General features: G+C 41.0%; 1 protein-coding gene and 1 long non-coding RNA gene across 9 annotated transcripts in view; one reads left to right on the forward strand and one right to left on the reverse strand.

Moving 5' to 3' along the window:
• Positions 1 to 1,239: 1,239 nt before the first annotated feature.
• On the reverse strand, positions 1,240 to 9,671 carry LOC143162405 (uncharacterized). 7 transcript variants are annotated; one of them, XR_012995700.1, is made up of 4 exons: positions 9,606 to 9,671; positions 3,604 to 4,768; positions 2,227 to 3,059; positions 1,240 to 1,643 (listed from the first exon to the last, which is right to left on the reverse strand). It is a non-coding gene; the product is annotated as an uncharacterized LOC143162405 (long non-coding RNA). The 7 variants fall into 7 exon arrangements; XR_012995699.1 differs by lacking the exon at positions 9,606 to 9,671 and adding an exon at positions 7,036 to 7,093; XR_012995701.1 differs by lacking the exon at positions 9,606 to 9,671 and adding an exon at positions 6,494 to 6,859.
• IFIH1 (interferon induced with helicase C domain 1) overlaps positions 9,340 to 17,371 on the forward strand; it is a 33,982-nt gene continuing 25,950 nt past the window's right edge. The window contains exons 1-3 of one of the 2 annotated variants that reach the window (XM_076342755.1): positions 9,340 to 10,019; positions 11,851 to 12,007; positions 14,304 to 14,480. In XM_076342755.1, the coding sequence (XP_076198870.1) occupies positions 9,570 to 10,019; positions 11,851 to 12,007; positions 14,304 to 14,480 (784 nt within the window). In that variant the 5' untranslated portion in view covers positions 9,340 to 9,569. The remainder of the gene's footprint in view (positions 10,020 to 11,850; positions 12,008 to 14,303; positions 14,481 to 17,371) is intronic. The other variant, XM_076342756.1, reaches the window with a different exon arrangement.

Here is a 17,371-nt window from a genome sequence, read left to right on the forward strand (position 1 = left end):
ATACTGAAACTTTATGATATTGTAAAGTTGGAAATACAAAGAAAGCTTTGAAAACTTAGTCTGGATAAATACTTCACTACTATGAGCTGTAGCAAATCCTGTTCGTATAACAGGTTTTTGTATAATGCAGTTAATGTAAGTTATTATTTTGCTTTCAGAAAAAATCTCCTGGAAAATTGTTTACTGTACAAATAAAAGCACTTGTACACTGTGCATATATCCAATATTTTATATGACCAAGAAAACTTATTTGCAAGAAATCTAAAAATACACAAATAAATGTAATGCACTATTTCAGTCATAAGCAACAGGATGTGAACATTTCATTTGTGACTGACTTGAATTTAGTTACTATAATGCAAACACCACTAACAGGGATCCAAAAAGGTTGAATATATCTGTACCAAAAACACTGAGAAAAAAAAAATTAATTATATTTAGTATACACATAACACCATGGGAATAAGCATAAAAGCACAGGATTACACAGGACACCACTCACTGGCTTGAAGCACACAGAACAGAGACACAAAATCAGACCTTTTCAGAAAATCCTATGCAAACGGCAATCTCCATGTATCATTGACCTCCATCCCTCAGGTGGAACTGCAAGTTGTATCCATGTCTACTCCCTCTAAGTTCACCGACTGAGGAATTCAAAAATCTAACATAACATCTAGTTACAAAATCTGGGTAATAAAGCTGACAATTGCTATCCATTGAGGCCCAAATTTTCACATGATATTTTGACGAAAAGTGCTGTCTAAATATCTGTCTTCAAGCCAGACACTTCCATTGCTTGAATCATTTTCTTTTAGAGAATTTAGAGTGAATCATGGAATGGGTTTAGCATGCAAGACCCCAAAAAAAAAAATTAGCAAGTGATTTTACTGATCCAGATGAATAGCCATTGAAAGCTTTTGAGACAAGCTGAGCTCTTAAAGAAAAAACAACAAAAAAAAAACCCAAACAAACCAGAACACCACACCCACAGATCTCCTTGGGGAAAAGCCTTAGGTGGGATTATAAAAATACAATCAGTTGAAGGCCATTCCAGCTGTATTCAAATAGTATTATCTGAGCTTGCCTCACAAAAAAACCACTGTATTGCAACAAGCTGGAGCAGCAAGAAAGTTTTACCTAGAACATTTTGGGTTTTTAATGGAGTCCACTGATCTAGTTTCTCCAAACCAGCAGCATTTTTCAGAGTATGCCATCCGAGAGTGTATGCCGCTACTAATGAAAAAAAAACGCATATGGCATTTAGGGTATCTGATGTTTTATTTGTGTAAGCAAGCTACCCATTTATAAGACACAGCCTATTACATATGACCATAAGCTTTTCCTTCTCATTAAGCTCTTGAGCTTAACACAGAAATTTACTTGCCTGGAATTATACACGTACAGATAAAAAAAGCCATGCTTCTAAATGTAGTAAAATGCAGAAGATATTTATTGCTGTGAATCGTGCACTTGAAAATCGAAGTATTCACTCAAAGCACGTTGTCTCATTAAGCAGGAAGGTTAAACACCTCTACAATAGCTTCCATTCACAGCAATTCTTCCAAACATGAACTTTGACAGGTTGATCCTCTTTTCCTCCAGCAGTTCAGCACTCAGAATGCCATGGTGCACTGCAAGGACTAGAAGAGGAAGTAATAAGCAAGTCAGTGTCTGGAGATTTTGGAAGTGTGACAGGTACAATTACACTAAATATCAGTGAGATGCAAAAGGAATGGCCTACTTCGATCCTGACAAATGGAGGGACCCACAAATTCAAATATTAGAAATAACTTATCTACTAGATGAAAAGCATTCACAAAATTGTACAAAGAGATAGTCGAGGCTGTTTCTGCTTTTGGGTTTTTAGCAACAAAACCGATTCCTCAATCTCATTTCATAGTATTAGTTAGAGCACGCCCAAAAATTATTTAGTCAGCTGAACAGTTCACATCTTGCTACCTACATTCTACTGGTAACTTCCACAGTCTACTGTGGTGATCCAGCAATAACGTCCCACAGCAATAAAGTAGTTACTCCACTAGCAAGCAGGACTATTCACAGCAATAATCTGCAGCAGAAGAGCAGTGAATATCAATTAAAGAATTATGCTTACAATATTAAGATGCAAATTGAATTATATGTTAATACTAAGATAAATGTTTTTTACAGATCTTTTGATGATTTCATTACAGTTGCACACAACATCAGGAATGATGACCATACCTTTATCTTAATTTTCCTTTTGAGAAACTGTGAAAGTTTAATGGAAGCTCCGATTCCTAATGCTCATACTGCTGGTGGTCAGCTTAACATGAATAAAGCCACTCTGTAAAATTGCAAAGTGCAAGACATGCAAATCAAATAAAGCAGTTATACAAGTAATAGGCCTCCATAATCAGTATCTATACCCCATTATAAATGCTCAAACAAAACTAGTATTAAAAGTTATCCATTTAAGAGAATTTAAAATTCAAGTTTCTCATAATCACCAGAGGTTCAAAGTGATAGCAAGATTCCACTGAAGTCCTAGTATGTACAAGGATATATACTACATGGATATCATAATTCTGCAAGTTTCTAATCTGAAGGCTGAAGGGGTAATTAAAAAACAAAAGAATCAGAAGTTTGTAATTGGTATTATTTTTAATAATTAGTTTCAGCCATGGCAGTGACCATGAATTCATTTTTTTGAATCCAATTTAAAAAAGAAACAAAAAACATTCAAGTAGCCTGATACTAAAAACACCCCCTTTTTTTTTTTTTTCTTCTTCAGTCTGTCTACTACAGAATCAACTGATACATTAACTTACGGTCTTGGAGTAGCCTCCTTAACATCATCATTTAATTCTGAAGGGTGGCAGAATTAGATTAGGCATAAAAGCCCAGTCTTCTCAACTTTGCATCTCAGAAAGCAAGGCAGTGGTGGTAACCCCTCTTTAACGTCGAGCTGCACCTGCCTGGCTGCCACAGCAAAACTCAGTATCTTACAATAATAGGTTCCTGACTCCAGACTGCATTAGGTATCTCTGCAGTGTTTCGGCATCTACTTCTCCATCCTGTAAAACAAACGCACACATTTGTCACAGTTGACAATTCACATTTAACTTGCAAAAAATATCAGTGATTTTTAATGCATTAGATTACCTGTAGCGATACCTAAAATGTTCTTACATTGTTAAATAGTCACCAGAAGAGAAAAGCGCCTGATCTAAACTGGAAGCAGTAAGCAGAACTCACTGCTTAAAGCATATCAATGGCAGTGAGCACGTAAACAGGTAATTAAACATCCACTAAACATATTCAAAAACACTATCAAAGTTAGAGCATTTTCTAATGCAAGATTTACATGTGAAGATAATCAGCAAGTTGATTAAAATGATGACACCTTTGTTTTCAATACTTAGTATCCAAATTATTAGCATTTCCCCTCTGAAATAATTAATAGATGCTTTTCCTTTTACCCCTCAAATCTCTTCTTGTTACTCACCTACTGCAGGGATGTTAAGCAGAAACAGAAGCACTGAGGTTCAGAGCCTACGCGATTTAAAATATAAAGAGAAAAAAAGAAGCCCCTCTAATCTAAAAAAGGTGGTCACTCACCTGTAACTAGAGATCTTCCAATACGTTGCTTCTGCAGATCTATGTTCTTGAGAAGGTGCGTGTCGACACCACAGAAGCCAGAACCATCTCGTAACCTGTGGGGCTGCGCACATGACCTCTGTGAATCCTTGCCACCTTCCATTGCTCTTTTTCCCCGTACTGAACTACTGAATTCCCTGACTATTACTCCTTTTAACACGGGACATTGCAGTGGTCATATTACCATCTGTAAGTCAAATGAATGTTAACGCAGACTCTTGGAATACAACAACTCCTATCACTATCTATTAACAACATTATAAAAATACCTACAGTATTTAATACTTCCTTTTTAAAAAACACATAACCTTTCAAAGCCAGCACATCCCATACATATCTACAAAAAACAGGTTTAGTCTCACAACATGTATGAGCCTGCCCTCTTTACTTTAAGAACATAAATGTCAGATTTGGGACCTCATGCCAGAAGAAACACCTTGCAAAACACGCATCAACCATTCTGGAAACTCCAGTTCCTTGGGACGCTAACCTGGGAAGTTATATGTCTGCATTATACTTTTCTAGTGAAGCTCCATATGCAGTACAGAACAAAGTCAATCGAAATCCTAGTCTCAAAAGTTTCACAACTGGCTTTTAAGGTTCTGTTATCTGCATACAGAATTATAGCACTAACACGTATAATAAGGTACAGCGAACCTAAAGAAGAAACACTATTTCGAGATAGCAGTGAGAATCTGAACATGAACTGCCAACATATTTTGATTAATTTTATCTTATTAAACAGCAACATGTCTATCAAGTCTGTAGTACTGTAAACTCTACTGTCACCTATAATTACAATTATTGTTGAAAACTGTACGTTTTACCTGAAGAGGAATGATTATCACTGGGAACATCATGCTAAGGTATTTCTACTGAAGAAAAAAAGCATGAAACAAAACTTTACTAGGGTTGTTTTCACAGCTGATTATAGAGTTATATTGTTTATATTATCTTATCTGTCCAGCAATTGCACTGAAGTAAGTCAACATGGGGTCAGCAGCAGCAGAGTAAGTACCAGCATATGCAGAACATCCAGACCGTTCACCATGAGGCATATTTGGTACCGCTCCTGGCACTAGCTGTCCCATTGTCATTGGCATTCCAGGCATCTGTAACTGCGATACTTTAGGAGAAAGAAAAAAAAAAAAAGTTCAGTATCTTCACCTTGATAGCCTGAAATGCTTCAATTTTACAACAAAAATGTACCTTATGCATGATTAAGAAATACCTGTTGCACTGTTTATTTCAAAAAATAAATCAGTTTCAGACTCAGTCCTACAACTGGATTTATTGTTAAATGACCTCCATTTAAAGGAGTTTTGAGAACACTTGGTGACAAAACAGAATAGTACAACTCCAGATACACTTCCACACACCTTTGACTGCATTACCAAGGAAGCTTTCTAAGTTAAAAAAAAAAAAAAGAAGTTACATTATACTGCTAGGTTTTGTTTTACTTTGGAGGTTTGGGGGTGGAGGTGGTTTTGTTTTTAAACAGATACCTTGTGGGCATTAGCGATATTGTTGCAGGATACTGTAGTCATTATTTTAGCTACTCTAATAAAATTTTAAAAATGCAGTTCTGAACATTAAGTTCTAATCATCTAATTTTCCCTGCATTTGCTGTTGGATCAGTCTTTCTTTTTCAGTGTTAAACTGTTTATTCAGTCACTCATCTATGCCAGGATTTCAAAGTACTTTCTTTTTATGCGGGTAGCACAACAGGTGGCAGGGGTTCCCTTCTTCAGGCTGGGCCACGTACAATTTGAAGTGGCTTTGAGTACCCGAGAACTACAATTTTATGAGTAGCTTATAGATTTTATTGTGCTGATATGTTGCCCTTACTTATAACAGCAAAGTAAAGCTTAATTTACCTATATTTAAACATGGGATGTTTTATCCAAGCATTTAAGTGACTAAGAAAAATAAAATACAATCACAGAGTTGAAGTTTTCCAGATACAGTAACGCAAGGCTTGTCATGCTACACAATCACCCAAGAGGAAAGTCGGAGTTACAGCAACCAACAAGAAAGTGACAGAACACAAAACCCACGGCCTTGTGAAAATAAATACTGCACTGAACTAGTTAGATCAGCTAGTCTTCACGAAAACAGAAAGAGAAAGAGGCATCTTTTTTCTCCCAAGTTGCTAGTGTTACTCCTTAGCACAGCTGCAAACAGCTCCTGCAGATCACGTATAAAAAAGTATCTTTGTCATATTGCAGAAGCAGTCTCAGATCTATAGTCCTGAAAGAAGCAAAGCCCAACAAGCCATCACTGCCACTATTATCACCTGTGCCAGTTTTGTAACAAGAATAATTTTCAGCTGTAGCACTGAAAGGCAATTTCAAAGGCACATAAGAGATTTTAGAATCCCCAAATACACAGTATCAATATTTAAAGATTTAATTTTAACTGACAATGACAAAGGAGCACACAAAGGTCCAGTTTGCTTAAGCAATATGGAAGCTGCTGAATACCAGTGTCATGAGAACTAAGCAACAAGCCTCTGTAGTGACTGTATTTACACTGAGTAGCTAAACAATTTAGAAAAATATTTTTATCTCTTATGCAGCAACCAAAAGTATTTGAGCAGCTTTCCTTTTGCTCAAGGACATGTAATGCAAACAGCATCCAATTCTTACACTTTTATCTTTGTGCTGTAGTTGTAAGTGCTTTCCCATTTTCTAACAACTACTAGTAGTGTTTCCAGCTGTACTGTTAGTCCATCCTAGAATGCTATTTTTACAAAAGGTAGCGTAGTGCCCATGACCATTGCAGCCCCCCCACTGGGCACAAGAAACACCAAATATGATGCAAATTTTTTTTGCAAAAGGGCAATAACCACCTCAAAAGATCTGGGCGGTACGTAAGCAGTGACCCCAGTCCTCCAGGGGTCCCTAACTCCCTCTGCGTAAGGATTTGCAACTGAGGTTTATTCAGCACACGGCACCTGCTCCACCCACCGGCCCAGGGCCCACAGACGGCCCGGGTCGTTCGGCTGCAGTCGTTGTGCAGCCGCCCGCCTCCCCTCAGACACCTCCGCCTCGACTGCTCCGGCTCCGCCGGGTGAGCAGTCCGCTTCCGCAGCTAGCCCCGGGAGGAAACCCTTTCCTCCGTTACCCTCCACCGCAGCCCGGCCCGCTCGCGTGCGCGGCAGAGAGGGGCGGCCGGAAGGCTCCCCGCCACCCGCCCCCGAGCAGGCGCGGAGGGCCGGGACGGACCCCTCCTCTGGGCCGCGCGGGCCCGGCCTCACCGGAACCGCACCGCGAGCGCGGCCCCGCCGAGCCCCAAGGCAAGGCAAGGCAAGGCAAGGCAAGGCGCTGGAGGAGGGAGGCGCTCTGCCCAGGCCGCGGGGCCCCGCAAGGCGGCGGCGGCGCCGACACTCACTCCGCCGAGGCCCGGGGGGCTGCGGGGGAGCCGCGACGGCCGCAGGGCCGTCGCCCCAGCAACGCGGCACCGGCCCTGCTATTGGCCAGCCGAAAGCCCGCCCACCGGCTGGGCCCGCGAGCCCAGACCGGCCGTTGGGCGTGGGCGCGTGCGCGTGGCCACCGGGGCGTTTCCGCTGCGCTTCCTCAGGCGCTTCCATCGCCTCGGGCACCTCCAGCGGCGGGCAGCTTCCTTCTGGAACACGTAACCTCTAATTGTACCTCCTGGGGGTGTTGAAGTCCCTGTGTTGTTTTTGCGTGTCCTTCAGCCTTTGCGTCTGAGCCGTCTGCCCAGCTGTACGCGTGGACTTTCACCGTGCGGGGAAGGGAGGTGGTGTGTATGTGGCCGGGCCGGGAGCGGGCGGTGCACAGCTTCTCTGCCTAGCCGCCCAGTGGGAGAGGCCTTGTGCTCCAGCCCTGCCCCTGCTTATGAACCCTGTGACTAATTTCAGCCACATCTGAAAGGGACAAAGGCCTCAAAAAATCACTGAGTTTACGAGGAGTGTAAGCATCCAGCTAGAGGAGAGCAATAGAGTCAGGATACGTGCATCATCAATGGACAGAGTAGGAGCTCAGGCATCATCTGTGCAACTTAGCAGTAGCCAGAATAACCACGTATTGGTGGTTATTGATTTTTTTCCCTCCTCTATAAGTCACAAGTGTCCTTTTAATGTCTGCAAACTCTTAGAACCTGTAAAGGATTGTTGTGGTATAAATACACTGGGCCTGCTTTACCACTGCTACATACACAACTTGGGAAACAAAGCAAATGTACAAACAACCGATCTACACACACTGCACCCGAGTAACTCCTGCAGGCTCCTGAGGCCTTACAAGAAAGACTGACATGTCATCCAAATAAGGTGCTGAAGACAAGAAAAAGTGCTGGGGGGGGGCGAAGCCGTGAGACTCTTCAGAAATCTTTCAAAGGAAACTTGCATAAAGCAGTAATAAAAAAGTAATGACAAAATAAGAGTGAAACGTGAGATAAGCAGAAAGGACAACAATGAAATGAAAGTAAAACGAGTTTTACAAAAGAAGCCTCTAGCTGAAGGAAGCTCAACTGAAAGCAGAATGCTGTAGCACGTCTCAGCATGATAAGCAGCTGAGGGCACAATGTGAATTACAGGAAATACTAGGCTGGGAAAGGACCTCTGGAGACACCTGTGCTTTTAAAAGCAAGGCATTAAATCAAGGGCCTTGTCAAGCCAAGGCTTGAATATTTCTATTGAGGAAACTCCCACTACTTCTCTGGGCAATATATTCCACTAATTGTTTTTACAGTGGAGAATATTTTTTCTTATACCTGGACAGAATTTCCCCTGAAGAAACGTGTTGCAATTGCCCCTTGTCCTGTGCACCCCTGTGAAGAGGGATCCAACTTTTAGGAGTTGGAAAACTGTGGTTGGATCTCCCCGGAGCCTTCTGCTCTCTAGGCAGAACAAACCCAGTTCCTTCAAACACCCTCCAATCACGTTAAGCATCGTGTTGGCCCTCCACTGGACCCTCCCAATTTTTCACTCTCTCTCTTGAACTGTCCAGGACCAAAACTGAACACAGTAATCCAGGTGCTCTCTGTTTACTCTATCATTTTGCTACAAAACATGAAATTGAGTCAAGGATCTGTTGCCTTACCTCGGAATCACACTGAGGTTCCCTACAACCCCACAATGGAAACCAAGCCTCCTCCTGAAGCTCAGTGACATCTACCATATGGGTGAAACCACATCTCGGGGAGAGACTGTCCCAACAATCTCAGAGACTATCCAACAAACTCCTCTAGGAAGTTTATCACATGCATCACAACCTCCTGCTCTGTATGCAAGGGGCAATTCTTCAAACTTAAAAAAAAAAGGGCACCAAAAAAAATCTCTTTAAGACATACCCAAAGTAAACCATTACAATACACAAGTCAGCTTTACTTTCCTGATGGCCTTTTGTGTGTCTGTATTCTGCAAAAAGGCACATCCTGCAAATCCACTCCAGTCACCTGGGGTTTCTACTGCCGAAGTGCCTCGTTTCTCTGCCGGTGCATGCCTGGAAAGCCCTGAAAGTGCAGAAAACCCTGCCACGCTGGCGACCGGCCCTAGAAACTCATGAGCTGGAAAGTGAAGGATACACTTCAGTTTATGGTTGTTTCTTTAAACTCATGGTTCCCGTTAAAGGGTTCCTTTTAAATAGTTAGGAGCAACACTGAGCCGTGCCCTTTCCTCCAGGCGCCGGGCGTCCCGTCCCGGCAGGCCCGCCCGTGCCGTCACACACCGAGCCTGCAACGAAACCGAAAGCGGCGCTGGCCCGGGATAAAGCGGGGCAGGCCCGGCGGCAGCCTGAGGAGTCGCGGAGCGGGACGTGCTCCTCGCTGACACCGAGCCGGACCCCGGCTCCGGAGACCCTCGGCCGCCCCTGCAGGCACTCGCCCTCCCCCCTCCCGTGCCCACCGCCGTCCTCCAGCGGCACCAGAGGCGTCCCGGCGTCCCGGGCGCCGCCAGCGCGGCCATGGCAGAGGAGTCCCGAGACGAGCGCTTCCTCTACCTGATCTCCTGCTTCAGGCCGCGGCTGAAGCAGTTCATCCGGGTGCAGCCGGTGCTGGACCTGCTTCCCTCGCTGAGCGCTGGGGACAGGGAGAAGGTGCGGGTGGCCGTGCTGAATCGGGGCGAGGTGGAGGGGGCGGAGGAGCTGCTGCGGGTCGTCGAGCGGGGGCCCCGCGGGTGCGGCTGGTTCCACGAGTTCCTGCAGGCGCTGGAGCACGGTGGCTGCAGCCTGGCCGCCTGCTACGTGAACCCCAGCCTCAGCCAGCTGCCCTCGGCGGCCGAGGAGGCGGACCATGACCTCTGCGTGCACTTGGTGCAGCTGCTCCACGGCACACTGGTGGATAGAATGCAGACCATGCAGGTGGCTGAGAAGTGTCTGCAGATGGGCATCTTCCAGGACGAGGACCTGGATCGGGTAAGTCACCCGCCTGCTAGGCCGGGTGCCAGGCAGTGCCACAGACACTGGCCACCCCCAGGAGCTGTGGGGCAGATAGGAAGCCATAACTAGAAGTGGCCTTGTGAGTACAAAAACGAAAGGGGAGTACCCAAACTTGGGGGAAAAGAGAAATGGTGGTCTAAGTAAGCCAATGAAGGCTGTTGGCAGTGGACCAGGAGGTGGGATGACAGCTAAGAACCAGGGGAAAAAAATGCCATGAACAGGGGGTTAGACTAAGCCAGTGTCTAAGTGGAAGGAATATGGCTGGCTTTATTGTTACTTATCATTTTGCCACAGACGGCAGGCTCAGAAGATCATTAAGTGTATTCTGGCCCCTGAACCATACCGGGAGGTAGTGATGGCCTGTAAAGTCCTAGAGAATACTTGAGTTAAAATAAAGCAAGACCTTCCCTCCCCTTTTTTTGCCATAGGTTCACTAAGGAGTATCATACTAGACAGTGAAACTGAGCAGAAATACCAGTTTGACAAGAAAGAGCAAATGTTAACCTTTGATGAAAACATTTGTCAGTGTTTACTCCATTTGGCTAAGAATGACTTGCCTGGACCAGTGTGAAACGTATTTGGAACCCAAAAAAATGGATACCCTGAAACAGCGTTAGAAGAAGAAATTAAAATAATACATGCCATAGCAATAAGGGGAAAACTGGCAAATAAGGGTGGAACTACATCATATTTGCACTCTGAGCTTTTGCATCGACTTTTTAAGTAGCTTAATGCTCCCTCTCAGTTAAATGACAGTCATATACCTAATTTTGTCTGGTGACTGTCACGTAGCACTAAGGGCCAGCTGCACCCTAAGGGATGGGGAGCCAAGCATGGTAACACAGCAGACAGAGGCAGGGGCCTTTTAGGAGATTGCCAGCTCTGTTCTCTGGTAACAGCTCCACATGTTTCCCCGGGTCATCTTTTTGCTGCTGCTATTTCCATTAAGCCCTTCATTACCCTTCACAGTCCTGCCAGTTTCAACTCCAACAATACCTAGGCTTTCTTAATGTGCTTCTATATTCCTTTTTGTTTACCTCTCCCTACTCCCACTTCCCATGCACTTCCTTTTAGTTTTCAAATCTCGGTCAGAGGTTCCCACTGCTATGCCTGCCCATTTTCTTGCATATCAGGATGGGTGATTCTCGAGCCTCGAGAAAATTGCCCTTGAGGACTAAACACCTGTCTTGGGCTGCTTTACTTTTGGGATGGTCATTTTGTTCCTCATGTGATCACATCAAGTTCTGCTCATGACAGCCTTGGGACACTTTTCCATAGCTTCTTTGAGGGCAATAGCCACTTTCTAGAGGCTTAGCTATTGTGTCTTTAAGTGGGAATTGAGATGATGAAGCCAGAGTTTAAGAAGGGAAATGTTCCATTTTATATATGAGGTCATGTTACAGATTAAGTCTGAGCTCTGGTAAGCTGTATGACATCACTTCTCCTTAATCAAGGTTGGCTATTCCCTAAACCAGTGTGAAAACCAATTGTTATTCCACAATAATAATTATTATTATATAGTGGTTATTATTATAACCATTGTCCAGTACTACCAGTCTCTCCAATTAAATTTCAGGTCTCGTAAGTTTTATATATCCTACCCGAAACCATATGCAATAAACATGAGATTGGACAAAATTGCAGTAAGTCTCTTCTGATGAGTGGCAGGCCCACTTTATATCTTCAAGTATGTTTTAATGATGACAGGGAAATGCTTTTGTACCTATACTATTCTTACTAACTTCCCTGAACCATTTCCGAAGTCTGTCTCAGGATCGGGTTTGGTTTTTTTTCTTATTTTCACCAGATCCACACTGTTACTGACAATCGTGGGAACAGAGATGGTGCAAGGGAGCTATTGAGCAGAATTGTGCAGAAGAAAGATTGGTTCTCTCCTTTTTTGATTGCTCTGCGTGAAACCCAACATGGAGGCCTTGCAGATGATTTAAGCGGAAATACAGGAGGTAATCATCTTATTTCACTAGTACTAATGTGTGGTTTTTTAATATCTCTTTTTTTGTACTGTTACTTAGGAAACAATGCAGGGTTCTCACCGTTTTTGTTTTGCTGTGACACTGAGACTAATGCTTTCACTTGTCCAGGGATTTCAAAATCAAGTTATTTAACAGCTTATTTGATAGATTCTTAAACACTAAAAATCCTTATTAAGCAATATCAGAAATACAATAATATGTATGTAGTTGTAATTACACTGAATCATTACCTTTTATAACCCACTGGATTTCAATGTGATGTTTTTATAATCATTCATAAAAAATATTCTGAAGATTAATTTGAACAAACAAAACAAACCTTTTCTGGATTTCTCCTTCAACACAAGAATTAGTGTTTCCTTTATAGAAGGGTTTACAAATATATGCGGCATTTTAAAGTACACTGCAGTATGTCTCCTTGGGGATAAGGCATTCATAAGTCTCAAGACATTGTATAAAATTTACTATAAATAATAGAATAAACTAGTAAAGAGATTATTTACAGAAATTAAACTAAAAGAGCTATAGGTTTTTGGCTACTACTTTTTATTCCTGTAAAATTATTATGATATTGTAAAATTATCCCAGTGCTCCCCTGGATCCTAAAATATGAAAAAGGAAGCAGCCCCCAGATACTCTATCACTCATTTTTTACTGGGCTCCACATATGTTTTATAAGATTTTTGAGACTAAAGTTTTTTAACAGATTTCCCATTTAGCATCTTCAGCCTTCTTGCTTGAGGAGCTCACCAGAACTATGTCGCTGTACTTTTAGTTGCTGCCTATGGGACAATGCATTAAGATTGGGATAAGAGGGGCATGAAAGAGTCTCTTCCAGTTGAGGACAGGAATCAACTTGTCTTCTGCTAGACACAGATAAGCAGCTGCCATATTTGAGCGTGCAATTCAAAGGTGGTTGAGCGTTCCAGTCTGCAGGACAAGACCAACCAAGTTAGAGCCTCAGAAGATAGTTCCGAGTGAAAGTCAGACGCTGGGAATAGCTCAGCAGCTGCTGTGGTCCTAATTTTCATTTTGCATTGCAGCTTTGTCAGGTTTAAATTCTTGTCTTTGTTATTTTGCTATCAGTAAGGTAAACAAAATAATAAATATGTAGCAAATACGCAAATTATTAAAATTCTTTTCGTATTTTTATTTTCAATTCTTTTCAAACTTTGCAGTTCTGAATTTTCAGTATAGTGCAGACCATATAGGGTAAAACTTCAAGTTTAATTCAGTTGTTTGATGCAATACTGAATGAATGCATTTATTCCACAATTTCTTAGTAATCTTGGGCAATGCAAGCCCTAAAAGAAACTGTACAGATAAATACATAAAGCATAAATTGTGTTGCTCTTACCAGAGGATAAGCAATTTTCCAGGTACACAGTCCTGTATGTGTGTAGATATGTAAAGTGTATGATTGCTGTAGCATCCACTGATACAAGGTCATGGACAGGAAACACTAAGAACAGGTTCACTGGGTACCTTGGAAGAAGAAGAGTGGTGCTACATTTTATCACTCCAGGTTGATTCCCAATGATTTGTTACAGTAAAATACACTGTTACTAGCAGACACCTACACATAGAAATTGAGAAATACAAATCTTGAAATAAATCTATTAATTTCTTTAAATTTAATTTTTAATTGCAGAGCAATTGAGTTCCAAATCTGGAAAACCTTGGAATGCAGTCTTACACAGCTTTTGTAAAAAATGTTTATAATTTATTGGACAGCATTTTTTGCCTTTAGAGCATGCCTAGTTCTACATGTCTAATAAAAATAAAAGAACAGAGAAGTCAAAGAGAAATTATTTCCATATGTGAAATAATACAAAGAAGTGGAAGGAGGGAAAACATTTTGTGAAAGCTCTCTCAGGTGTTCTGTTTTATGGGCAAGTTTTGACATCCTGCTCTAAGGTACATCCATTTATGAGCTTACAGGACCAATGGAATTGAGGAGGTAGGAAATGTGGTCTAGTCCACAAATTCAATTTTCAGATCTTTATAGTGACCGCAAATATTTGAGATTTATGACCAACAACTTTCTTAATAAATTAATCTCTTAATAATCTTAATAATCTCTGTTAATTAATTTCTTAATAAATTTATAAAAACATCAAAATTCCAAACTGTAACGTTTAAGCCAAGACCATATGTTATGCCATTATGTGTATGATGAATACAGGTTAGTTCTATCTTTTCTGTGCTCCACACTGAAAGACATTAAATGTTTTATAGTGCAGTGGAATTTCTATTTATTTTCTAGGAACAGAGAATAGACAAAATGAGATGAAGAACAGTACAAATGAAGAAACGGAAGTTACAAGCCAACCAGGATATGCCATAGTGGAGGATCTGAAACAGCAAGAAAATGTGAATGATAGTTTCAGCAGTGAGAACAGTGTATCGGAAACATCTATTGGAAAGAATTCTATGGTTTCAGGTATGTCCACTAACTAGTATTTTGTGCTGGTACCAGTTAAACTTTAGTAACTGCAAGTAACTGAGAGTTCTTGGTGCATTAGCTCCCGTCTTGCTGAAAAGTTCAGGAACATATGGTACTGTAGAGGTGAAGGGAATGAATGGAAAAAGTAAATCTTGATTTCGGTTTTTTTGGAAGCAGTAAATTCCATTTCTTCTTATGAATTAACAGCAGTAGCAATTTTAAAGGTCAGATTACAAATTTGTTCAGTTCAAAGAGTTGCTCTAGGACAAGAATATGTTGTCATACTTGAACTGATTAATCTGAAAGGTAAGAGCTGGTTCAGAAACAAATTTGCTAGCACAGTACAGAATGGCTTAGGAAGACATGGCCAAAAAATATATGTGCAGCCTTCATGTAAACATTTTCTATATCCTAGTTGTAGCGATGATGTTTTATCTACTATGGGCTGCTTGATTTTCTTATAATTAAGCAACATTAATGATCTTCCTTTCCTCTTAAACAGCACTTTTAACAACTTTGCATTATTATTTTTAATTTAATGAGGAAATTAGTCATTTTCAAACATATTTATATTGTTAATTAAAAATATTAATATTATTAAATGAATACTTTATTTCAGACCTATTCATGGTAGGTTTATACTATCCAATGAAAACATTAGGTTTACATTGACAATTCCTCCCAGTGTTGACAAAGTTTAAATCAAGAGGAATGTTTCTGTACCACTATAACTGCAGCTGTATTAAGTACTTCTTTCTAGAAGGCTGGTAATTCTATATTGGAAAACATTTTTTGTTTTGGTAAGTCCTTTAGTGCTGTCCAACAAGTAATTTTTCTGTTTATTTTAAGGATTTATATTTACAGAGCATCAACCAAACATTGTCACTTACATCACATGCTCGGAAGTACATTTTTTTAGTACAAATTTTTAGAAATTGTGGCCTGTTGTTCATATGGATCCACTTTTAAAAATGTGCCTTGGGAGTTGATTATGAGCAACAGCAATTACCAGCAACAATTCCCAGACATAGCTGGGAACCAGTGATTCAAACATATGCTGTGTGATTAAGGAACCATTCATACATGTTACAAGTTCAGATGGAGCTCAAACAATAGTTATAACTGAGATAAATCCTGCCTGAAATGATTTTAGTGGGCTTACTCAGCCAAAGGAGTAAGATAGCTAAGGCTGCTCTTTTTTATTAAACATGAATAAATAAAAAAAAAAAATTGGCTCTGAAAACTGCAGCCTTTCAGTGTGCAACAGTAGTAGCCTATTTCTCATTTAGCATGATATTAACAGCATATCACAATGTTTTGTAGCAAGTAGTGAATTATTAACTACAGCAAAAATATCAGCTTGGTTTTCTGGGATTAGAACATAATTTGGCAGTATAAAGAAGAGGTGCCAAATATTTAATGATGATTCAGAATGGATCAGACTGAGTTATCCTCACTCTTAGTTAGGATCCTCTTGGGGCAAGGCTAAGGCTCTTAATTGTAGCCTCACTGAGGGTAGGTTTTCATTGCTGTTAGCCTGATCTTTTACCTGACTCTTGTCAGGTTGAGGGTTACAGATAACTAGATCTATTAGCTATTGACTAGCCTGTCACAAGCTAATTCTAGCCTGAAAACTGTGGTATCCTCAGCACTGAACTGTACTGAAATTAATAGACAGTGGGTATTAGCAGTTTGTGCAGCTGAGCGGATCTGTTCAGTGAAATGGTGCTAAGAGTGTACATACTACATGAATTCTGGCAGCTTGGTTCAGATTGACTTCAGTCTGGTGCGGACTGTATGCCTGCAAGTGGCTGGAAAACATCTCATTTGGTTTCAGCTGACAGGAGTTCATTTCTTGTGATCCAAACCAGCTCTGTGATGTGAACCAAAGTAGTGTAAGTGGGGACAATTGACAGATTCACTGTAAACGTGCACTTCTGAGTTGAACTAAACCAGCAGTGTAGATGCAATGTAGCAAGGGCTGCCAGGAAACAGTGCTGCATGAAGATGGCTGTAGAGGAACTGGCTCACATTCAGCCATCTTGCTGTGCAGTAAGCTTTGATCTCTATGCACTTGTACACACAGACTTAACTGCATTCAAGTCTTTTTCCATTTCCATCCTTTCTCATGATCTCGTAAGACTGTATTTTTAGACCAGGCAGCTGAAAATACAACTGGAGCCCAGATTCTACTTCCAAGTAGGCTGGGAACCCACCTAATTTGCAATTTGATGCTGTCAAGTGTTGTCAGTTTTGCAGTACGCTCCCACCATTCCTTCATGTATAGAGAAGGACAAATTTCAAGGAGAAAGAAGCTTTTTCAAGTCACTTGAAATTACTGCAATTTGCATTGTATCTAAAGCCTCCTCCGACCCTTTTATTGGAGTAGCTGAGACAGAGGGAGTCAGGAGGTATGAGGGCAGTAGAGTCATAAAGACAAAGTAGAAATAGATCATTTAGCCTAAGAGAAAACTATAGAGAAATTGTGCATGCAAAAACACAGATAAGAAACTGCACACACAAAAAACAACACAAAAGCAGTCAGTCTGCAAGGTCAGAAGTGAAACACTTGGTTTAAGGCTACAGTTACCTGTATAAACAACAATTTAAATAGCAGCTCTGTTTTTCAAGGCCTGTTTCATAAAAAAAAGTTGATTGGAACAAATAATTACACTGTAATTAACTGGAGATTTCAATAATGTCTCACAAAATGTCCCTTAATGCTTCAGATTAGAAAAACTGCCCATTAATTTGAAAGTAGGACCGATTTTAATAGCCTGTTTATATTTTGGTCCTTCATTTATATTTTCCAATGTTTGAAACTTATTCTATGACATAATGTAGCACAGGACAGGAAAGAAAGACTTTTTTAATTAATATTGCATAGA

This window comes from Aptenodytes patagonicus, chromosome 6 (genome assembly GCF_965638725.1).
Source record: "Aptenodytes patagonicus chromosome 6, bAptPat1.pri.cur, whole genome shotgun sequence".
Taxonomy (NCBI): Eukaryota; Metazoa; Chordata; class Aves; order Sphenisciformes; family Spheniscidae; genus Aptenodytes; species Aptenodytes patagonicus.